The 22,360-nt window shown below is 39.9% G+C and overlaps 1 protein-coding gene across 5 annotated transcripts in view; it reads right to left on the reverse strand.

The window, feature by feature from the left end:
* Positions 1-22,360, reverse strand: part of SORCS1 (sortilin related VPS10 domain containing receptor 1) — a 495,737-nt gene that overhangs the window by 117,392 nt on the left and 355,985 nt on the right. For all 5 annotated transcript variants that reach the window (XM_072739948.1, XM_072739950.1, XM_072739949.1 and 2 more), the window contains exons 6-8: positions 18,254-18,318; positions 2,648-2,766; positions 71-160 (exon numbers count right to left, since the gene is read on the reverse strand). In XM_072739948.1, coding sequence (XP_072596049.1) covers positions 71-160; positions 2,648-2,766; positions 18,254-18,318 — 274 coding nt within the window. The remainder of the gene's footprint in view (positions 1-70; positions 161-2,647; positions 2,767-18,253; positions 18,319-22,360) is intronic.

The raw sequence follows: 22,360 nt of genomic DNA on the forward strand, positions 1-22,360 counted from the left end.
GAAAGGGGTGAAGGCAAGAATATGGGAATTGGAGAAAATATGGAAATGAAGAAATCCATTTAGGTCATACCTTAGGCAAAGCATATTTGGGCAGCTTCATTTGGGCAAACGCATTCCTTCGGTAGGACACGTAGTAATGTGGCCGTCCTCCTGATGTCAGCTGGATCATAAACACAAAAGTAAGAGGAGCTACTCTAACAGTTACAGGCCATAGAAAAAACAGCCGTGAATGGCAGGGGCTAGCTGCCAACCCAACAGTGTGAATGACTATTGTGGACAAGTGTAAAGAACTAGAGTTCCATTCAAAAACAACTCATACGGTGTATGTGAGTTGGTCTGAGGCCCCAGCTAAACCCATAACATGAAAATATAATTCTTCAGTTTGCACTGTGGCTCAGAAGCCAGGCAATATTTTCAGTGTCTTTTCTTTTTCTTCTTCTTTTTTAATGCCTCAGAGGATATTAACTTAATGTCCATCAGAAGTCCCTAGTTGTCTAGCCCAAGACTATGGACGTGCAAACAGGTCCCCATGCCATATAGGAAGGAAATGGCCCAGAGCTGGAGCCTCTCATCTCTGAACATTGAATGCCATTTGATGCTGTCACACTAATGACCATAAGTATGTCTCAGACACGGCACTGCTGCTGACACATTAGATGGAAAGCCAGCCAGGATCGTGGTCCACAATCATTATAAGAGCTCTATCTCCCAGAGGAGAGCTGTGAGCCACCTCCTCCAAGTCTGCCCAGCACATATAGCCCAACAAACCCCGTGGGTGCCAGGGAGGGCAAGAAGGAGTGTGGTCTCCATCTCAACATGAACACTGTTTAGTGCAGGTAGTGTCAAGGGCTGCACTGCCAACCTCTCCTCTTTGTAGCCATTCTTTTCTTCCAGCTTCATTGAGATATTATTCACATATATTTAAGTTTTAAGATGTCCATATGATTTGATACACATACATACTGCAAAATGCTTATCACCATAAACTTAGTTAACACCTCTTTCTCCTCATTTAATATGATATTTTGTGCATGGTGATAACATTTAAAATCTACCATCTTAACAACTGTCAAATATATAATACAGTGCTGTTAATTATAGTCACTATGCTTTACATCAGATCCCCAGAAGTTATTCATCTAATAGCTAGAAATTTGTCACCTTTGCCCACATCTCTCCACTTCCCAATCCCTATCTACTATCTATTTCTATGAGGTGGTGTAGCTATTCTTAATCCATGTAAGTATATGGAGTTAGAGTATCAGCCAGAGTTCACATACTTAGATTGTGTCAATAAATGTTCTGGGCTAATGTCCATCAGATTCATAAAAAGGTGACCAGAAGTTATCATATTCACCGATATGGGGTCAGATAACCTCCTAGTCTCTGTGATGGGTTACAGGACCACATTCACAGTGGCATGGGTAGAAAATATATGACACTCTCATTGCAGAATTGATTCCCATTTGTAAGTCATATCTGTGGATTATAAACCATTATTAGAAAACAGAAAAGGTTCCTGGGAGAAACAGTGATAGAAAAATGAATTATAGATAGAAGCAAAACGTGCTTCCATTTTAATGTCACTTGATAATTGGGTGCTGAAGTTATCAGAGTACTCATTATTCATTTCCCTAAAGAAAATTGAAATATGTGTGTGTATGGGTCTGTATAATCATTTGTGAAACATTTTAAGAGAACATAAGCTGACGTTGGGCATTTTGAACATCTGCTTCCTCAAAACATGAGACTGAATATTCTGAATTATGATTTCTTATCCAAATAAATATAATAGTGTTTAGAATATGTCTCAATCATATTGAAATTGTGCGTGTATATATAGTACACATGTGTATAAATATATAGATAAGTAAATACATATATAAATATACAAACTATATAAACTATTTAGCAATTGTACTTTTGTTACTCTTATTATGGGAAGCAATAAGTGAAGTCTGTCCAAACTTAACTAATAACTGAAGCATTATCCAAACAAACCTAGAATTTTCCTTAAATGCTGAAAAGAAGCAAAGCATCCTTGCTCCCTGTCTCTTCTAACCACTCAACCTCAAAAGGTTTCCCACTCTCTTCAGGGGTGAAAAAGCCACCTGACTACATCTCATCTCCTCTATTTCTTATCCTAATCACAGGCAGAGCATGACAATAATGGCTGATTACTCTCCACCTCGCCTCTGCCTCCCACCACCTCCAGCTACCCCACAGCTTCCTGTTCCCATCTATTTCTCTATTTTTAAGGTGAGTATTGGGGAACAGGCTGATTGGCTGACTGTTCGGATAGGAAGAGACTGATGCATCTGCTCGGTCCCATGAACGCAGAGGAGGGGGTGAACAGAAGTGTGCATCATTCTGAGACAACCTCCGGACCATTCGCAGTGTTTCCATGACCTCGTGTTGATAAAGTCCTCCAGACGTTGCCCAAAGGAGCTAATTAGTATTCCGTGAGCATAGAAGCTTTGACACTCAGTAATGTTCCTTTTGTCAAAGAGATGATTTTTTTTCCTTTTTTTTTTTTTTTTTTTTTTTTAACTCGTAAGGGGTGTAAGCAGGCAAAGGAGGCTGCATTAGGAACCGAAGCGGGAAAGAGAAATGTCTGAGACAATCAGCAGAAGTGGATCTTTCATACCTGAACAAACACGTAATCATCCTGGACAATCAAAGAGTCTGGGTCAATGTAGCCTGGGAAAGGCTTATTTCTGTTGGCCTCTGTGCAGTTCTGCATTCGGCAAGTTAGGTACTGTGAATCTGAAAAAAAAAAAAATGGGTAGGGGGGATGTATACACCCAGTATTGGACTCGGAGTGGACATTTTCCATTTCCCTTGTCATCTCCAAGTCTTTAAACCAACCCCACATTCTTTAAATGCATTATTCTTACCATTATTATTGTTAATAGTAGTGTCATTATTATTTTACTCACTTTCTAGCAACACCATCACCACCATGCCCCAGTGCCTCCACCAAATCTTGCCATCCCGGAATACTAAATTCTCATTAATTAATTCTCCCCTCCCAAACCTAAATGAAAACATTTTTAAAAACTGGCATTAATACTTGTGATTTTTGTGATTATTATTTTGCATTTGTAGGCTCTTCTTCCACACTCTGACCTTTGACCAACAGGCAGGAAAACATGGACATACATGCAATCACCCAGTCATCTCATGAAAGAAATGCACTGTTATAAACAGGAAGATTCCATATAAGATAAAGGCTTTTCTTCTACTAATAATTGCAAGCGAGACAGAATAGAGAGGAGATTCCTGAGCCCAAAACTCTGTTCTCATTTTATAGATGAGTAGACTAAGACCCTGAATGCCACCAGAGACTCGACAGCAGATGGTAAGCTATCAGTTATAATAACTCTTATGTAGATTTGATATCTATTGGTGGAAATACATTGTATCAGGGAGGCTACCTTGGTTTTTCGACTACAACTATTCTGACCTGTCTAGCTGTCACTTCCTTACTTAAAACTCCTTTTGCCTCATTGCATTTAAAATAAATTCAAACCCTACAGGACCACCACTCCAATTTCTCCACATGCCAATCTCTTCTTCTATCTGTGATTCTTCTAATCTGGCCTCCTCTATGTTTGGAAATGGTGCCAGACTTCCTACTACGTAAGAGACTTTTTATTTGTACTCCCTCTGTCTGAAATGCTTGTCTCCAGGTTGCTCACAAAGAAAGTTCTAGATTTCAGCCCACTATTACTTTTGAGGGTCTTCCATGATTAGTATTTTCTTAATTACTACCACATACAATTTTATTAATTCCCTTCATGGAATTTATCACAATATAAAATTATCTCCTCCTTATTTATTTCTGTCTTTCTCCATTAGAATATAATCTCCTTGAAGACAGTAATGGGTCAATAAGTAAATACTCATTGGATTGTGCCCCTTGATTGAAATACATATTTTGAATGAAAATAAAGCTGTTTTACTCTTTTTTTATTTGATGCTGAGTGAATGGATGAGTTTGATTTTAGAACATAACGATATATACAGAAATCCACTTTTCCAAATTAAAGGAAATCAGGAGATGAAGACTTACATGAAATGGGGTAGGCAATAGTATTGCATTGGATACAAGGAAGGATTCACAAATGACTTCCCTTGGGGAAATTTCCTGGACCATCTTTACCTAAGGAACTTGGGCAAACCTACATTCTAGAAGGAGGACCACTAGGGAGCAGTATGCACATTTGCTCCATCTGACCAATGACTGCTGTAATTGCTGATAAGGTCTTAGGAGACTAGAGGAGAGCTTTACCTACAATATTTCTTCATCCCACTGCCATCTGTGGGGATGGGATGGCTCTGAAATACTTTAAGATGTCTAGTCCCAGTGAAACCATCTCCAGAGGTAAACTAAAGAAGAGCCATGTACTCACTCTTACTTACCTCTGTTTTCAAACATTCTTATAGTTTTATTTTTGGGCATAACTCAAGATCTTTCTCCTTGAAGACAACTTCTGTGATTCAGTCCTTCCCTATCACTATAGCACACAAAATAATTACCTCACAATTTCACACTCCATCAGATCCTTCTACAACTTTTAATGGACTTCCATTTTTCTAAAGGTAGCTTGGGGTCATAGAAACAATGGACACTGGCAGCTGGGAGACCTTGTCTTGAGTTCTGGATTGGTCACTTACTAGCTGTATAGTTCAAAAGAAATAATCTCATCTTCCTGTCTTGCCACCCTCATCCATTAAATGGAGATGCCAGTTAATGTCAACTTTCTTATAGTTTGGCTCTAAGAATTAACTGAATTAATGTATATGCAAAATGTTCTAAAACTCAAATGTGTACAAATGTTAGTTGTTATCAATAGTGGTAATATTTCTATTCCTTTCACAATGATTAGATCAGGTTGGGGTTCATAGTAGGTCCTTTAAAAGGCTAGTTAAATTGGATTTGAGTACTCCAGTTGTGTTTCTGTATCAGTTATGTTTCATTGGTGACCTGCCCAATATCCATTCCTCCCAGCCTCTTTGATGGAAAAGCCAGTACTGGATTTGTTGGCCTGTCCTTCCTTCTGTGTGACTGGCAAGCGCTCATATGCAAATATTAATCCTTTTAGGTCTACACCCATTCAAGGTCTTCCAACTGCCCTTGTCACTGGTTATTTCAGGGAAGGGCATTAAAATCTTGTTGTAGTAAATAAGAGGGGGAGGGAGGTCTTTTAAGGGGTTAAAGGGGAGGGACCAAGAGCTGCAGGAGAAGACTCTCTTCTGCCTCTCTAGACACTGCACCCAATGTGATGCTAAGGACTGCTCTAGCCTTCTTTTTATATAGAGGAGCCAATCTTACAGTTGAGCTTACATAATGAGATTGCAAAGAGATGAAAAGGACCTATTTCCTGATGACACTGAGTTACTGATTGTACTGAGCCCAGAGCTGCTCTTTCTCTGTGCGTTTTATGTGAGATAATGAATAAAAACAATGATTAACCAAACTGAATCAAAGGTTCTTGATTAAGAGGTCTTGGTCTTCAAATTACAAATACAACTTCCAATCAGGATTTCTTAGACTGCCACCTAATGAAGACTTCCTAATAAATACACAGTGCTTATTTTATTTGTAATGGAGTCTAAGAGTTTCTTTCTTAAGACTTTAACCTCCTTTTCAAAGGTTCTTGAAGAAGCATAAGATGGAAAATATAAAGATCCACTTTATATAACTCAACTATTCAGAAATTATGAATCTAAAGGATTTGGGAAGACAGTAAAAGAATGGGGAAACTAACATTTGTTGAGCATATATGTACCAGGTATTCTGAAGCATGTTCACCTTTCTTTCATACATTTAATCTTCACAGTACATAAATATAATATATTGACTAATTTTTTAGATAAAGAGAATGAAGCTTAAATGGATTATGATTTATAGAAATGGCATTATGGATTTCAAACTTGGTTGGCCCCAAGGCTTTTATTTCTACTACTCTATGTTGTGTGAAAAATGTCAGTGAGTTAGGGTCAATTTTTATTAATTATATTTTGTCTTTGATCTAATAAGCATCAATGCATATACCTAGATACCAAAAAAAAAAAAAAAAGATCAGCGAATTTATATTTTTTTGTGGAGTAATTTGGGAATATGGATCAGAAATCCTTGAAAATGGTATCTTTTGACCTCATGTTCATTTTTGAAAATTCTACCCAAGGAAAAAGATTTAGCTATTTCAATATTCATTAGTGTTATTTATAATAAAGAAATAAAAGCAAATGGCCAAAAGTGGAGGAATGATTTTTGAAAACTTCAGAACATGCACAGTTTGCTATTAAAGAGCATACTAGTATTTAGGGAAGTGCTTAATATATTTCACATAGTAAAAATAGGTTAACAATTAATATTGTATCAGTGTTAATTTCTTAGTTTTAAAAAACAGATTTTAATTGTTCAAGATGTAAACATTAGGAGAAGCTAGGTAAAGCTGTACTGTCTTGGTAACTTTTCTGTTTACCTAAAATTATTCCAAAATAAAAGTTTTTAAAAAGTAGGTTACCAAAATATGTGCGTATCAACCTGATTTTGTGAAAGTTGTATATATAGATATCTACATATGTATGTTTGCACTGGAAAAATGAATAAAAGATATATATGAGATGTCAACCATAGTCTACACGCAGTGATGTGAGAGAGGGAGACAACCTGTGTGCAAATCCCTGGTCACCATCTCTCAGCCAGAGCCTGGAGGGGGCTTGGTCTACAGTGGGCTTGTGAGATCAGTTTCACAAGAATTAGAGAATCATCTCTAACTCATTGACTTTTTATCTTCCTCCACTCACCATGACTCATATTGAGGTGGAGCACCATGAGCAATATGTGCAATGAGCCTGTTCTTAGGCAAAAAAAATACAGAAGGTTCAGCTGGGTGACACAAGGAAAGCCTCAGAAAGAGGTCTTAAAACCATTTCTTGCTTAGAGTGGCTCAAAGTGAAATTTGCAAGCTGAAGGGGAAATGCACAATTTTGAGCTGCCTGTCCCTGGTAAAGAGCTCCTGGTTTGTTCTCTTTCTCCTTCTAATGGAAATAGAAAGAAATTGGCTGCACTTCATAATGAGGGACCAATCACTCTTAGGCCCCTTGGGGCTTGCTGTAATAGCATTAAGTATGATGAACTCTTTCCATATTCAATTCTAGTGAGTGTATGATGCGATTCCATAGGAAGTATCTTGTAATTTGGCATTAATTAACGTCAATTAATGCATGCAACTGCTAGACTCTAGAATTAATTTCATTACTTTTCCCACACAGATGTTTTCCTTGCCATAGGTAATTAGGGCCCTGTGCTGCTCTTCCCAGGCATTCTCTCTCTGTGCAACAGCTGCTGCTTGGCGTAAGGCAGCTCCCACCCCTGCAAAATCTGTGATCTAGGGTAAGGCTGCCGTTCAAAGGCTAGGCTTTGAGCAGAGGGACAGGGCTTTAAATGCAGGTTCAAGGCCTGCTAGCTTGGTAAACCTAAGCAGTCACTACACGTCTGTGAAGGCTGATCTGTAAAATGGGAACAGGTGCAAGGCATCCTGCCAGCAGTTGTGACAACAGGAGACTGAAATCCTGAAACCCACAGAGTCCAGGGCTGGGTTAGTCAGTGCTCCGGTAACGGCAGCTCTGGCTGCTACTGAAGCGCAGGCTCTTTGATCAGCAGTACTGCCCACTGTGTCTCATGGGAAAAGACTGCAATGCGCTCCCAGACGCTTCCATCTGACTCAGTATCTTTCTTCATCAATGTTTGGTTTGGGTCAAAGACTTTTAAAGTAATTTTTTTTTAAAACACCATGAAAAAATATTCTCCTAGCATAATTAATAGCCAATGGTGTGAGGTCACAGTCAGTAGGCAGAACCGGAACATAAGGAGGGCTATGGGGAGGACCCGGGGGGTGTGCGGGTGCCCAGCACTCAGGGCCAGCCAGCAGTGCCCATACCACTTTGCAAGCATGCCCCTCTGTTGGGAGTGACATTCGGGTCCTAGGTCTATCTCCACCACATCATGTGACTCAGAGAAGGTCACTTACCAAGCTCGGCTTCTGATTTTTTTCTCCATGTAATAAGGGTTATTAGAACTTTAGAACTCAAAAAGGATGTTAAAAATCAGACATTACTTTACCATCTGACAGGTCTTTACTATACCCCATTGAAACCTGTCTGCTTCCCACCTCTGCCCCAACCAACAAACCTCTGTGATGTGGTTGGTGAGTCTGTATCTTCAGGGTGTCTGCTATTTCTAAACAGCACGTTCATTCCTGGCTGACACCCTATGTGCATTCAGATGGTTACTCTGGTTTGAACTGCCCTTTCCTTGCCTGCCACCCTGTCCAAATACTTCCTGGGCTTTCTTCTGCAGAGTTTTTCCTGAGGCTCAGACTGACCTCTCCCTTCCCAGAATCTCTCCAATGACAGCAGCAACAGCATTAACCTCCAGAATAACCAGAACAACCTCTCCTCTGGGCTAGGAGCCATGCTAAATGGATTGCATGCTTTTTTTCTTTTAAACTTTGTAAAAAAAAAATCCAGAAAGTGGTACTTTTCACAGATGAAGAACTCCAGATTTATGGATGAGATTTGTATAAGCTCATATGCTAGTAAATGACACAGCAAGAAATGCATCATAGATCTCTAGGACTCTACCACTGTGTCTATCCTTCAACAAATATTTATTTAGCACCAAATCCTTTCACGTACCTTAGTATTATAAAAGTTTCATTTTAAACAAAACCATAAGCTCTGTAGGCAGTCACAAGAACTTTAAAACTCTCCTCATCCTCCACTAATTTTCAACTTTAAAACAGGGCAGTTTTTTTTTAATTTTTAATTTTTTTTAACAGGGCAGTTTTTAAAGCCCATGTATCTGTATATATATCTTCCTTTGGTCTTTACGTTGTTCTATTATTTGTTTCAGAACCTTCATATTAAATGTTCCCACCCAACACACACACGCATGTGTTGGTATGCTTGTGCTCACATACACTTCATTACCATCAGGGTTCTTGAATCTGTGGCATGTACCAGTTACAAATTGACATCTGCAAAGCTTAAATTCCAGCTGTGGCCCCTGAAGAGATTAAGTTCAATAAATTTCTGTAGAAATTATAAACTTAAGATCAAATGTTCTCCCTTGACATAATGAGATCATAGCATTGCTTTCTTCTATGTAATCTCTTGATTCTGGTCCTGTATAACTTTCTAAATGTTGTCTTTTGTGGTTAGCCTTCTGACATTCAGGAGGCCATGATTACTACAGGAAAATGTCTGAGATCTTAAATTTTTTGCTAAGCACGGGGTTAGAAATTAGGGACACAAGGGAGAACAGAAGGACATAATAATAGAAATACAGAAACATCACTTGCCAACTACAATGCAGTGTGATGATTGTCTTCAGGAAGGAGCAGGTGCTGTGAGCTCACAGGTGAGGGACACCCAAATTTATACCTCTCCACAGATGGTCTACCTTGTGTCAGGACTTCTCCTGTGACTGCATCTATTTTATTTTGTATCACACAGAATTGTGGGCCTGGTATGCCTTCCTGGCCTACAGTATTTTTGGGGATAGAGACCACTTTACAACTCACTCTAATGCATCTGTGTCGGGGTACAGCACCCATGGAAGGCTTCATGAAGGAGCTGAGAAAAGCCTGGAAAACTTGGAACAGTGACAGGGTAAGTGATAAGGATGAGTCCAGAAAGAAAGAACAGTGGTGAGAGCACAGAGTGATGAGGGGGAGGGTGTAAGATGTGTTTGGGGAATACTCCCTGTCTGTTCTGTGAGAGAGCCACACCGCAAATCCAGTTAAAGTTGAGAACAGACATAAAGTTATCTAGAAGATCATACTGAGCGCCATGAAGAACTGAGAAGCACATTTGTTTGGACAACTTTCCAAATTGAGTTAACAAAGACAGGAAGGGATGGGGGGAGGGTACAGGAGGGAGGCATAGGTAGGAGGTGGGGAGCAAATGGTAGGAAAGAAAGCAGGAATAAAAGTGGGAAGGACTGGGATCCCTGGGTGGCGCAGTGGTTTGGCGCCTGCCAAACCCGGGACCTGGGATCGAATCCCACATCGGGCTCCCTGCATGGAGCCTGCTTCTCTCTCTGCCTATGTCTCTGCCTCTCTCTCTCTCTCTGTGACTATCATAAAATAAATTAAAAAATTAAAAAAAAAAGTGGGAAGGACAGGGAGAGGAAGGGAAGAAATGAAAGCAGTTTGGTGCATGGGGGAGAAAACACACAGAAATTTTTCCAGGGTGTTTTTGGGGGAAGGGTGTACAGTATTTATTTCGATGTGTTCACATGTTATATGGTCAATTTCAGGACAAAGAGTCAGATTAAGGGATTTTCTCTGAAGCAGGTGGGTATGTTCAATCCACTGTTTCTTCACTTAATAACTTTTCATTTTTAAAGATTTTATTTGTTCATTTGAGAGAGAGTGAGCGAGAGAGAGCACAGGCTGGATGGAGGAGCAGGCTCCCCACTGAGCAGGGAGCCCAACATGGGGCTGGATCCCAGGACCCAGGGATCACGACCTGAGACAAAGGCAGACACTGAACCACCCAGTTGCTCCAATAACTTTCTATTTTTATCATCCTCAACACCAAACATCATACTTGGAACATGGTAGATGCTGAACTAAGACCAATAAGGTACAATTTCTGCCTCTCATGGTGGAATAAAAAAAGATGACACACTGACCTGTCCTCTCTATATTTCAGCTTCTCTGTATTCCTGACTTTTTTGTTGTACCCCGACCCATGCCAAGCATGGCAATATTCCGTATCATTTGCATGTGCTGTTCCATCTGTCCAGAATGCTATTCCATCAGACTGTCTCCCTTACTTCCATAGGGCTCAAACATCAAATGCCACCTTATCAGAGATTCTTCCTTGACATCCCCTCCACCTCTGTTACTACTCCCCTTGCTCTACTCTGTTCTACTTCCTGGAACTTACTACCACTTGGCATGATACACTCGCGTGTAACGTCTTCCCTAACTACAAGATAAACTCCATGGGAGTGGGGCCTTTGCAATGTTCCCTACAATCTCTCACTCATGTCTAGGACATGGGAGTGGGGCCTTTGCAATGTTCCCTACAATCTCTCATTCATGTCTAGAACACCTGGCATAGCACACAGGTCCAACAATATCTGTTGAAGGAATGATGATTAGGTTTGGGGTGAACCAGACCAGGCTTCAAATTCCAGCCCTGAGGCAATGGCAAGAACATTTAATCACTAAAAGCCATGTTTTCCTCAAAGTTACAATGAGAAAAATGACAATAGAGCCTATTAACAAAAACCAGTATAAGTAGTGCAGCTGAAAAGTACCTAGTGAGTAGGGATGATAGGAAAATAATGTGTGATACTAGCATCACTGTTGCTTAAGAAAATAGAGAACAAAGGAAGGAAATGTATGCCTAAGTGCCAAGATCTTTAGGGCCCCTTCTTTTTTCTTTTCTTTTCTTTTTTTTTTTTAAAGCAGGAGTGAGAAGCATGAAGAATTTTCCAGATGCTTGGAAATTGCCACACATGTTATACGGACTAATGCTACTGTGTCCTGGGGGATCCTGGAATCCCCAGAGGAATGCAGATCTCTGTCATAGAGAGAAGGCCCGGGAAAAACAGATTTCTCTTGCACACCTCTGTCCTCTCTTCTGCAGCCTGGGAGGAAAGGACACAGTCCTTCTCACCGCTGGCTGGGCACACAGCATGCAGGGCAAAAAACCCACTCTGAAAGTTGCCCAGGTGAGCCCGTGGCTGCATGTCCCTGTCAGGTTTTCATTGCTGTGTGGGGAGGCCTGTATTACCGTGTTTCATGCTTTTCTGGTTAGTTTTCAGGGCTGTCTTTAAGACTGCTAAATTAAGAGAGGCCAAGCTGAAATCACTAATAGTTGAAATCAAATGGCTTTTGCAATATGAAAAATGGGGTCAGAACGTGATGGCCAGGGAAAAAAGCCGAGTGCCAGGTGCCAGCTGCAGGGACAGTTGACAGGGGAAAGGTGCTTGTTCAGCATGTTGGGGAGTAGTAGAGAGTGATCAGAATCTGCAGCTGCCCCAAACTTCTAGCCTCTGCCCAGGCCCCACCCCACAAACTATTCATAAATAAACTGGCTGAAAAGAAGGTAAATGAGAGTCACGAGATGTGGAGTCTAATAATGCCAGTTGGTTGGCTAGTGTTGGGACCTTCACTGGCATGGGAGCAGCCAGTTTGATATTTTTTAGATTTGAATAGAAATGCCAAAGTGTGCATCTTCTCTGGAATATGAAAGAGACTTAATATCTTTTGAAGGTGCACTGATAAAGAAATACAAATAGCCAAGAAAAATAAATAAAATTTCTTAACATCATTCACAATTAAGTAAACCCGAATGAAAACAATAAGGATATAGTTCTTTGCTCATCAAATGGGTCATGCCAAAAAAATCTTTGATAATGTCTTGGACTATTTATGGCTTGCAAAGAGGAGCATCCTCATACTGACAGTGTGCAATGATACAGTCATCTCAGAGGACAACGTAACAAGATCTACTAAAATTTTCAATCACATACACTCTCAGACCCGGGGATTTGCCTTCAAAAATTTCTCTTTTCAGCTCTTTTGTGCTCACTGCCTGCACAAATTTGAATGCTTCCTAGCCCAAGAAGTAATCTGTGTCTATGTGTATGGATGTATTAGCACTGTGTGAGAGAGCCAAACCTTTAGAGGTCTATTAATGAGAGAAGGGCTAACGAGAACATAGGTGACAGCACAGTGGGGTTTTTTTGTAGTGATCAGTCATGAAGTGGCCACACTTATATGTGCTGATATAGAAAAATTTTAATTTGTTGTTATGTTCACCAACAATGAATTTGGCCTAACAGTTTTATAACATGAATGTTTGTTGAGTGTGTACATATGTGTACATGCATACATATTCACCTGGATAAGCCCAAACAATTTTGGAAAAAATGCAGAAGAAATATTTTAAAAAACATAACTACCTCTGGGAAATGGGAATGGAGGTCAGGAAGTGGATGTGACTTTTCACTTGATGCACCTGAGCATGGCTTATCCTTTTAACTGGCATCACTGCTACTTTTGATGTTATAAAAGTGATCTATTTTTATAGGAAGAACTGAAAGCCCCCTACAGGTAACATATTGAGGCCTGATGAGAACTGAGTCTCCATCACAGCCCCTCGGCAATGCAGTCACACTCCCCCAAGCCCAGGGCTGCACTCAATATGGAAGTTAACCGGAGCGCTGGAAAATGGGAAGCAGAACGGGATGTGCAGTTCTCACCCAAGATCAGAATTTGCAGGACGGTGGTTATATAAAGTTGTGAATCTCCTTTGATTTTTATTTCAGCTTGCAAAATGCTAGTCTGTGGTTCATTTAAGCAAGAGTTTTTGGGCAGTCATTTTCACAGTTGGTTAAAGGGCCAAGGTTGTTTTTCCCCAGTGAAAGAGATTAGTCTTTGTGCAAGTGGTTACAAGGTTACTTACTCATGCAAAAAGACAATGAGCTCAGTAATTGTCCCCTGTCCCCTCTCCATGCCAGCACGGATCACCACCATTATGGAAACAGTCATGTCACTGGTTAGGCCTTTCATTTCAGAGGTGAAAGGGAGGAGCGATAAAGGTCAAACGTGGTACTGCAGGTTTTCTTGCAAGATGATATTTACAGATGCGCATAAATATAGAACTATGCATCCCTGTGTAATTGCCATGTGAAGAATTCTGATTAAAGTTACATTCCTTTCCTCCAAAATCACATATATGTAACATGTAGGACACGATATCAGTGAGTTAGTGAGGTTCTTAACTTCTCCATCGGCCCTTCAGGACTCTGCAGACCCTATGGTGAAAGTCCTTCTTTAAGAATACATGCTACACAGATAAGGTTATGTATTAGGTCAACAAATGGGTCAGTCTCTGAGCTTTGTTTGTACAAAGAACCAAAATAAAATGAGATACGGCTTTTCACAAAGCTTTTAACCCAACAGTTGATCAACATTTTCTAACTACATACATTATGTACATATACACAAATATACCTGTTTTAGGTGAATCAATAGGATATAGGTTTCCTTTTTACAGTTTTAATGCAATGGGTAGCAGTTTTAATGTACTAGGTACAGATGATGCCTGAGTGCATGCACATTCATACACACACACACACACACACACACACATACTATCTAAACAATAACATCTTTGTCTCCAGGATGAAGACCTGTCAATTTGTCCTCAGTTAAAAGCAGGGGCCAATAACAAATGCCACATCCAATAAACATGTTCGAAATTTTCCAATAACAATTCCTGTGATTGACTGCAATTGAGGTTGCTCTCCCCAGCCCACCTCCCAAGGCAGAGAGGTAATGCAAGGAAGAGTAACATCCTTGGCACACTGTAAACTACTAGACAGTCAGATCCCAGAGCACAGGGGTAGAAATGTCTGTGGCAGTCATAGACTGTCACAGAGCAGGACAAAAGCTCTTTCCAGAGCTTACCTGCCCTCTGCTATGGAGACTTCAGTGGAGACAGAAATCAATTATAAAGTGTAATCTAGGGAAATCTGAAATGAGACTAAAACTGAACTTTGAATAACAAGCCCAGATATTTGTAAGCCACCCTATGAGGATGAGCCAAATAAGAGAGAGAGGGATTTTTCCTGTGTCAAAATAACAGAATTCCGGAATCCATTAAAATCAGAAAGAAATTACTTATTCAATGTCAGAAATATTGTATTTTGACATATACCCTATAAGATGTATGACCTAGAATATAAACAATGGGCTGCACAGACTTAAATTTTTCCTAACTAATACTGCAAGGATAGAAATACAAGAAGGATCTCAATCAGAAAATAGAGAAAGAAGTAGCACACAGACATTGGAATTTCCTGCAGCAACTGACCAGCCTGGAACCTGAGTTTAATAAATACGGTCTCCTCTACATACACTAATACCTTACTACTCTGATCAATCTGCTCTTTCCTTCTTTCCTCTTCCTCTCTGTTTCTTTGACTGGTGTCCTGGTTATCAAGTACCTTGAGGAAGAGGAAGAGGAAGGAAGAGAGAGAGGGAGGGGGAGAAAGACAAAGAGAGGGACTGGATATGATACTGAAAAAAAATATATCTTTTTTTTTAATACCCAGTCAGGTCAGGCATTATGCCTAGATCCTTTATTTCAATTGGTAGGTAATTTTTTTTTTCTGTTTTGTTTTGACAGGGATAACTTTTCAAATTAAATCCCTTTATTGAATTTTCACTCTTGGGTAGTTTCTGAAGATGCTGCCTTTGCAAAAAAGTAAAATAAAATAAATAAAATTAGAACTGATCTATTTCATGCCATGTGAAAGCTGAGCCCAAGATGACAGTTTGGCATTATCAACCTTCATGGCTGCAGGGAGCATAGGAATAATGTCGGGTGAAAGAAAACGTGCACATCAGAGTAAGTGAGGGACTTATTGTTTTCAGGATGTGGGGTTATGTGATTAGATGCCACAAGCCAGAGCAGTATTATCCCCAAAAGTTTAAAAATGAAAGCAATCTGGGATGTTACCAATTCCATCTGGAGCTTCCTAAACAAGAGGTGCAGTCATGGGAGACAGACCCTAAAGCTCTCTTTCATTAGTTTTTTGTTATGGGACTTGGTTACTCTTAAACATGTTCTGCTGACCAGCAGCATGGGCTTCGCCTGGGGACTTATTAGGAATGCAGACTCTTGGGCCTCTATTGAACCAGAATCCACATTTTAACACGATCCCTTGTTGAGCCATGTTATGTTCAGATGTGAGGCACAATGCCCTAAAAATTTCCAACAACTTAATCAGTGAGTTGTTCAATTGGCCAACTATGTATTCACTCACTCAACAAGTATTTATTAAGCTCCATCTACACAACCCTGTGGCACATGCTGCTGAACATGAACAAAGATACACACGGTCCCTTCTCTCCTAGAACCTGGAGGCCAAGTCATTGTAATTAATCACTACGGATGGCCCAGATATAAACACCCATTTCTATTTTTTGTTTAACTGGTTATGTGAAATAATTTTAGTCTCACATAAAGGCTGCAAAAACTAGTTTAGAGAGTTCCCCTGTACTGTTCTCCTGGCTACCCCCAAAGGTAGCATCCCGTATAACCATAGAATGAAAGCAAGCAAAATATGAATTGTTTTAGATGGAGAGTTCAAGAAATGGATTGTCCTGAGAAATGGATGTCTTTTCTGGTTTTGATATTATTCTACAGTTTTTTCAACTTTCCTGTGAGCCAAAAATTATTTCAAAATAATAAGTTAAAAAAATAGAAATGGATGTTTACACCTGAGCCACCCATAGTGATTAATTACAATGAACTGGTCTGGGAAGGGAGAAGAGAAGAGGACAGTCCATGTGAAAGAACCAGCAGGTATCAGAATCTTGTGGTGAGACAGAGGGCCCTGCATGTTCCAATGAGAACAAGCCTACAGGCCTGTAGACAAGGAGTGAGGAGAAGACAGAATGAGATGAGCCAGGAAACAGGCAGGTACTGATTATGCCGGAGCTACAGGTCAAGGTGAGAACTTTGACCAAATGTCATGAATCGTTCTGCCTAAGGAAAAGATTGCTCTGGCTCTTGTGTAGTAAAAACTGAATTCTGGAATCCAAGATAGCATCGTCAGTTCTAGAGCTGAAAGGGTTGCCACCAGAAAGAACCCACTGAAGGGGTGGCTCTAAACTTTCAGCACATTCTGTGTCAGGCACAGTGCTGTGCATAGTACATATGGCAGTCCCACCTGCGTTTATTTTTATTTTTTTCCCACCTGAGTTTAAAATGGAAAAGGTGAGGTCAGCTTGGACCCTGATCTGTCCCCTCACTGATTCTGCCAAAGAATATATTCATTCCCCAAAGGGGGAGCAAAACCTCTGGAGATGAAAATTTTCATGCCCTGTGCATAGTAAATCACATAGATGTGGTTTCTAGAGAGTTTGGAGCACAGAGGTGACCTGCTTCTTCATGCAGTAAGCTGGTAAGGGATAGGTATCTTCCGCTTTTGCATTCAGATGAGCTGAGGGCAAGTGGACAGGAACAAGAGACAGTGACGATGAAGTTATTGGACTGTGAGGGATATTTGTGAAACGTAATGTCTCAAAATTAGATTATCACCTTCTGGCTCGGTGCTGGACCCCCTCATTGGTCTGGGCTACCTGCAGATTGTCAATTCTCCTTCTTTCCTCTACACTTGAGACAACTTCTTCCTCCCAAATGCCATCCCTCCAGCCTTTCCTCATCTCACCTCTTTTTCTTCTACATGGTTCCCCTTTTCTCTTTCTTTGAATCCTTTCACCTGCGGTGCCTTATCTTAGGTCTGGGGGATTCCTCCCCTCCCTGGCCCTTCTAGAGATCCTCTGGATCAAAGAAGGAGAAGGAAACATATGAAGTTGCTGCTGTTGTTTAAATATATTAAACTTTCTATGCTTTGGTTTCCTCTTCTGTAAAATCAGAAAAATAACCTACAAGTTGTTGTGGGGATTGTGATAAAATATATAAAGTGATTAGCATAATTCTGCATATAGGGAAGTGCTCAGCCAATATTTAGCTAGGACAGGAATCACTCTGATTAACTTATTTCATTTACAGATGGAGAAGCAGAGGCATGAAGAGTTTAAGTAGCCTTTTTAAGTGACTAATTTTTCACAATTAGTAAGTGAACTTTTGAGTCCACTGACATGGGTTTGGATCCGGGACCACATTTTTTCTGTATCATGTCCCCAAAAGCTGCAATCTCCATACAAAGTGCAGGCCCTACAGCAGCTCTGGCTAAGAACTACTGAGATGCCACTGAACCTACTCAAGGGATGCTTCCCTCTACCTGGTAATGATGAGGGATGGTTCTCTTGTCCCTGTCCTTTCCAAGTGCTTTGTGACTTTCCAGACAAAACATGGAGACACTGCCTAGACCGTATCTGATAAAATAAGGAAACTAGAAAAACAAATCGAAACAAAACGGCAACAATAACATAATAATAACAATAGCTACAAAAACACTTCAGTAGTAAGAAATTGGGGTGTTTCCCCCTTACCTGGAAAAGAAAAACACCTTGATTGGATAAGTAATGTTAGAAATGTTAGAAATCATTAAGACAATTCTGGATGACTAAGGACTTGGATTATTACTGCTGTGATTTTCCTAGACACAGACACAGCTCATGGCAAATTGGTAAAACTAGCATCACTATGAAAATCATGGGGAAGTTGAATTACTTACGACCATCTACAGTTCTGGCCTCGAGATGCACAAGGTCTGGTTCCTTATTTGACCCCATTACGGACCTAAAAAATGGAGAAACAGGAAAACGAATACCAACATTAATGACTTCACCATGTGCCTCAGAGAAACTCAGCTGAGCCCCTGGCCTACTAACATTCACAGAATTCAAACAACACAATCCTTGGAATACATCTACTGTATTTATTTATATGGTCTGACAGTAAAATTTCCACTTCAAATAAAAACTATAATGGAACCTTTATTTGATGAAGGCCAGCCTTAACTCTGACAAGGATGTTGTGTTATTAGCTCAGACTTGCAAATAAGTCCGACACATGGCATGTGTGTCCTCCTGTGACAATCTCACTGACAGTATATTAAACTTTCAAGACTTATCAGGCAAATTCCAGGCAGGCTGTTTTAGCTGGGTGACTTGAACAGTGATTTACATAGCAAGCTAATCTAATTAATTTTTCCATTTGAAATGAGGGCACCCCCTGTGGCCCAGTGGTTTAGCATGCCGTCAGCCCAGGGTGTGATCCTGGAGGTCTGGGATCGAGTCTTACATCAGGCTCCCGGCATAGAGCCTGCTTCTCCCTCTGCCTGTGTCTCTGCCTCTCTCTCTCTCCCTGTGTGTCTGTCATGAATAAATAAATAAAATCTTTAAGAAAAAAAAAGAAATGAGCAGTACTATGTCCCTCTTTCCTACAAACTAAACAATCCATGTGACCCCACCAATGCAGTGGGCAGTGTGGCACAGGGTGATCATTCTCTGTATTGTTGAACCAGTGTGAGGAAATGCAGATGCACCTCACTTAATGATACATGCCTGAAACTATATGTGTAAGTAAAATAAAATAAAAAGCAAAATAAGAGTCTATTTTGAATGCCTTAGAGGCACTTATTATTTAGTGTAATCTTGCAGTGAGCCATATTAAGTAGAAAATAATTATTCTGTTACCTGAGCTATAATAGTCAAATGTTGAATGAAAGAAGGAAGGAAATGAACAGAAGGAGGGGGTATATAATGGTCTGTGAGCTCTTTGAAACAAGTAAATTAATCATTGTCCTAAGGGCATTCCCAGCACTCTTCTTATTTGAACTCATTTTCTTAGCTCAAAGAGTCTGAAGCATAGCTAGCTTAGTTTCCCCTCATCTTAAGAAAGAAGACTCCTAAAGGCCCTATTATCACTGTCAGTAACTTTTCTCTGATTGATGCATGGCCTGAATTTCAGAGTCTGTGCTTGAAACATTACACCCTGCTTTCTTTTTCCAGGCAGCAGAAATGGCCTAATAAGGATTTAATAATAAACCTAATAAGGGTTTAATAATTTTCCTCAAGGAGACAGGGGCCCAGCCCGTGGCCACTTCACATCATTGGAATCTGAATGTGGGCAGTTGGTGACTTTCTGACCATCACTTCAGTCAAGTACTAGAGCACCTGTTGGTCTAGGGATGGTGGTTCTCCATTTCCCACATGGAAGCATTGACTGGATCCATAGGCGACCTCTTCTGACAAAGCCACAATCGTGATATTAAGAAAACAAGCTCTCTAAAAACCTTCAAACTAGAAATTGCAGCAGCTGTTTTTTGTGAATTATTAATGGGTAGTTACATACTGCTCACCTCTCACCATGCCTGTTGCCCTGAGTTTCTTCCTTGAAATGACTAGCACCTATGATGCCCAGGAGAAGGCTAGCATCCCAGAGGCACATGTTAAAAACTAGCATGCAGACCTTCTGCTGGGCTAATGGTGAGTGTCAATGCGAGACAAAACAATTACTCTGCATCCAGTTGCATCTTTCCATGTGCTCATGGCCTTGAATCAATAATAGCAGTTGGCTCGTAAGATCTTTTGTTATTTCTAAAGACAGGATCTGTTGTTTCATGTGATGTTTCCGCTCTTATCAATTCACAAAAAGAAACAGGAACAAAACCGAGTCCCTTGTTTCTCTGGAGTCTACTATGGCTAACCAAATCCCCTTACCCTGGCCATTTTTTTTCCCCATCTGGAGTAAAATAACTACAACAAAATAAAATTTTAAAGTCAAACTACAATGTTTCCAACAACTTTTATTTGCTACTAGGCTCACCCCTTTTCCTAGTAGTCTGGGAGGACCTCTAGATCTGCAGTCACAGATCATAAAGAATTATTACTGCTTTTACTTCATGGCCCTGGTAAATTCTCAAAAGCTGAAGCCAAACAATGCTAAATGTCTGCAGAGGTGCTGGTTTTAATGGTCCTGTCATTGACCAGACACCTTGCAGAAGCGCATCACCGCAGTTGACCACGAAGTATCATCCTCTAGCCTATTTATACATTCTACTTGTGGCCCTGGCGTTCAGCGGTTATCTGTGTATATTATGACCAATTATTGTGCTTTGCTTACTAATGGTGACAATAATGGTAACAGGTGGTTTGCCATGGATTGGCAGGAGGAGAAAATGGGGCAGGATGGTTAAAGGATACAAACTTTCAGTTATAAGATGAATAGGACCTGAGGATGTAATGTACAGCTAGGTAAGTATAATTGATAATACTGTATTGTATAACTGAAATTAGTTAGGAAAGTATAACTTTAGCTTTGAAAGATGAAAGAAAGAAAGAAAGAAAGAAAGAAAGAAAGAAAGAAAGAAAGAAAGAAAAAGAAAGAAAGAAAGAAAGAAAGAAAGAAAGAAAGAAAGAAAGAAAAGAGAAAGAAAAAAGGTAAATATGTGAGATGATGGATCTGTTAACTCAGTTGTGGAAATCCATTCACACTGGATATGTTTCTGAAATCAGCACATGGTATACTTTAAATATAACTTTATTTGTCAATTACACCTCAATAAGGCTCAAAAATAACAGCAAATTAAAAGTGCATAAACATAAAATTTAATCCAAAATGATCCCTTGATATCTTCTTTTCACAGTGAGAGCTTAAGAATGTCTTCAAGTATCTGTATCCATCATGACAGTAAGTCTGACTTTTGGTATTAAGCACAAAGGGTTGGACACCCTTGCTTTATGCTTTTAGATTGCCCTGTATATATGTATTCCTGTCATGGTTCATAATGGTTTGCTCGATCTCTTTGCATAAATGCCCCTTTTACTTTATTGAGCTCCCACAATGCAGGTGCTGTTTTATTATCACCAAATTCTCTGTGCTTACTAGAGCATAGAGATGAATGTTTCCTCAGTAAACATATAGACAACATTTTTACACTGGTTAGTATCTACTGTAATATCTGATATATTGGGTTATTCAATTCTGGGACTCAAAAAGAACCTCTCTGCAGTATGAGATGAAAAATTTTGATCCAGGGTCCTTTAATTATATAAGAAGGCAATAGGTGGCTGTATCTAATATATCTTTATATTGCCTGTGTGTCTATTTGAGAAAATGATTTCCCTTTTTGAACTAAATTTCACAGAAGGGCAGGGAAGTCTTCATGTCTTAGCAAGTGTGTGTGTGTATTTGGGGTCTCTGGAATTCCCTTCTACCCTTATTCTACCTTCTTAACCCTTTTTAAAAAATGTTTTTGTTATTCTGTTTTTTAAATTTTCATGTATACAATAAAATGATTTAATAATCCTATACATCTCTCAGTGCTCATCAAGATAAGTATATTCTTAGATCCCTTTATTTCACCTATCCAACAGCCCACCGTCCCTCTGGCAAACACCAGTTTCTTCTCTGTATGTAAGGGTGTTACTTTTGGGGGCACCTAGGTGGTTCAGTTGGTTAGGCAGCTGTTTTCAGCTCAGTTATGACCTCAGAGTCCTAGGACTGATCCCAGGGTCCTGGGATTGAGCCCCAATTGTGCTCTCTGCTTAGCGGGGAATCTGCTTCTCCCTTTGCCACTCCTCCTGCTTGTGCTCTCTCTCTCTTTCTCTCTTTCAAATAAATAAATAAGATCTTTTTTAAAAAAGTTTTTTTTGTTTCTTTTTTTTTCTTTGACATTTGTTTCTGAAGTTCTACATATGAGTGAAGTCATATGGTATTCATCTTTCTCTGACTGACCTCTAGATTCATCCATGATGTTGCAAATAGCAAGATTTCATTTCCTTTTTTTTTTAAGGCTGAGTAAAATTCCATAGTATACATATACCACATATTTATC

This window comes from Vulpes vulpes, chromosome 15 (assembly GCF_048418805.1).
Source record: "Vulpes vulpes isolate BD-2025 chromosome 15, VulVul3, whole genome shotgun sequence".
Taxonomy (NCBI): Eukaryota; Metazoa; Chordata; class Mammalia; order Carnivora; family Canidae; genus Vulpes; species Vulpes vulpes.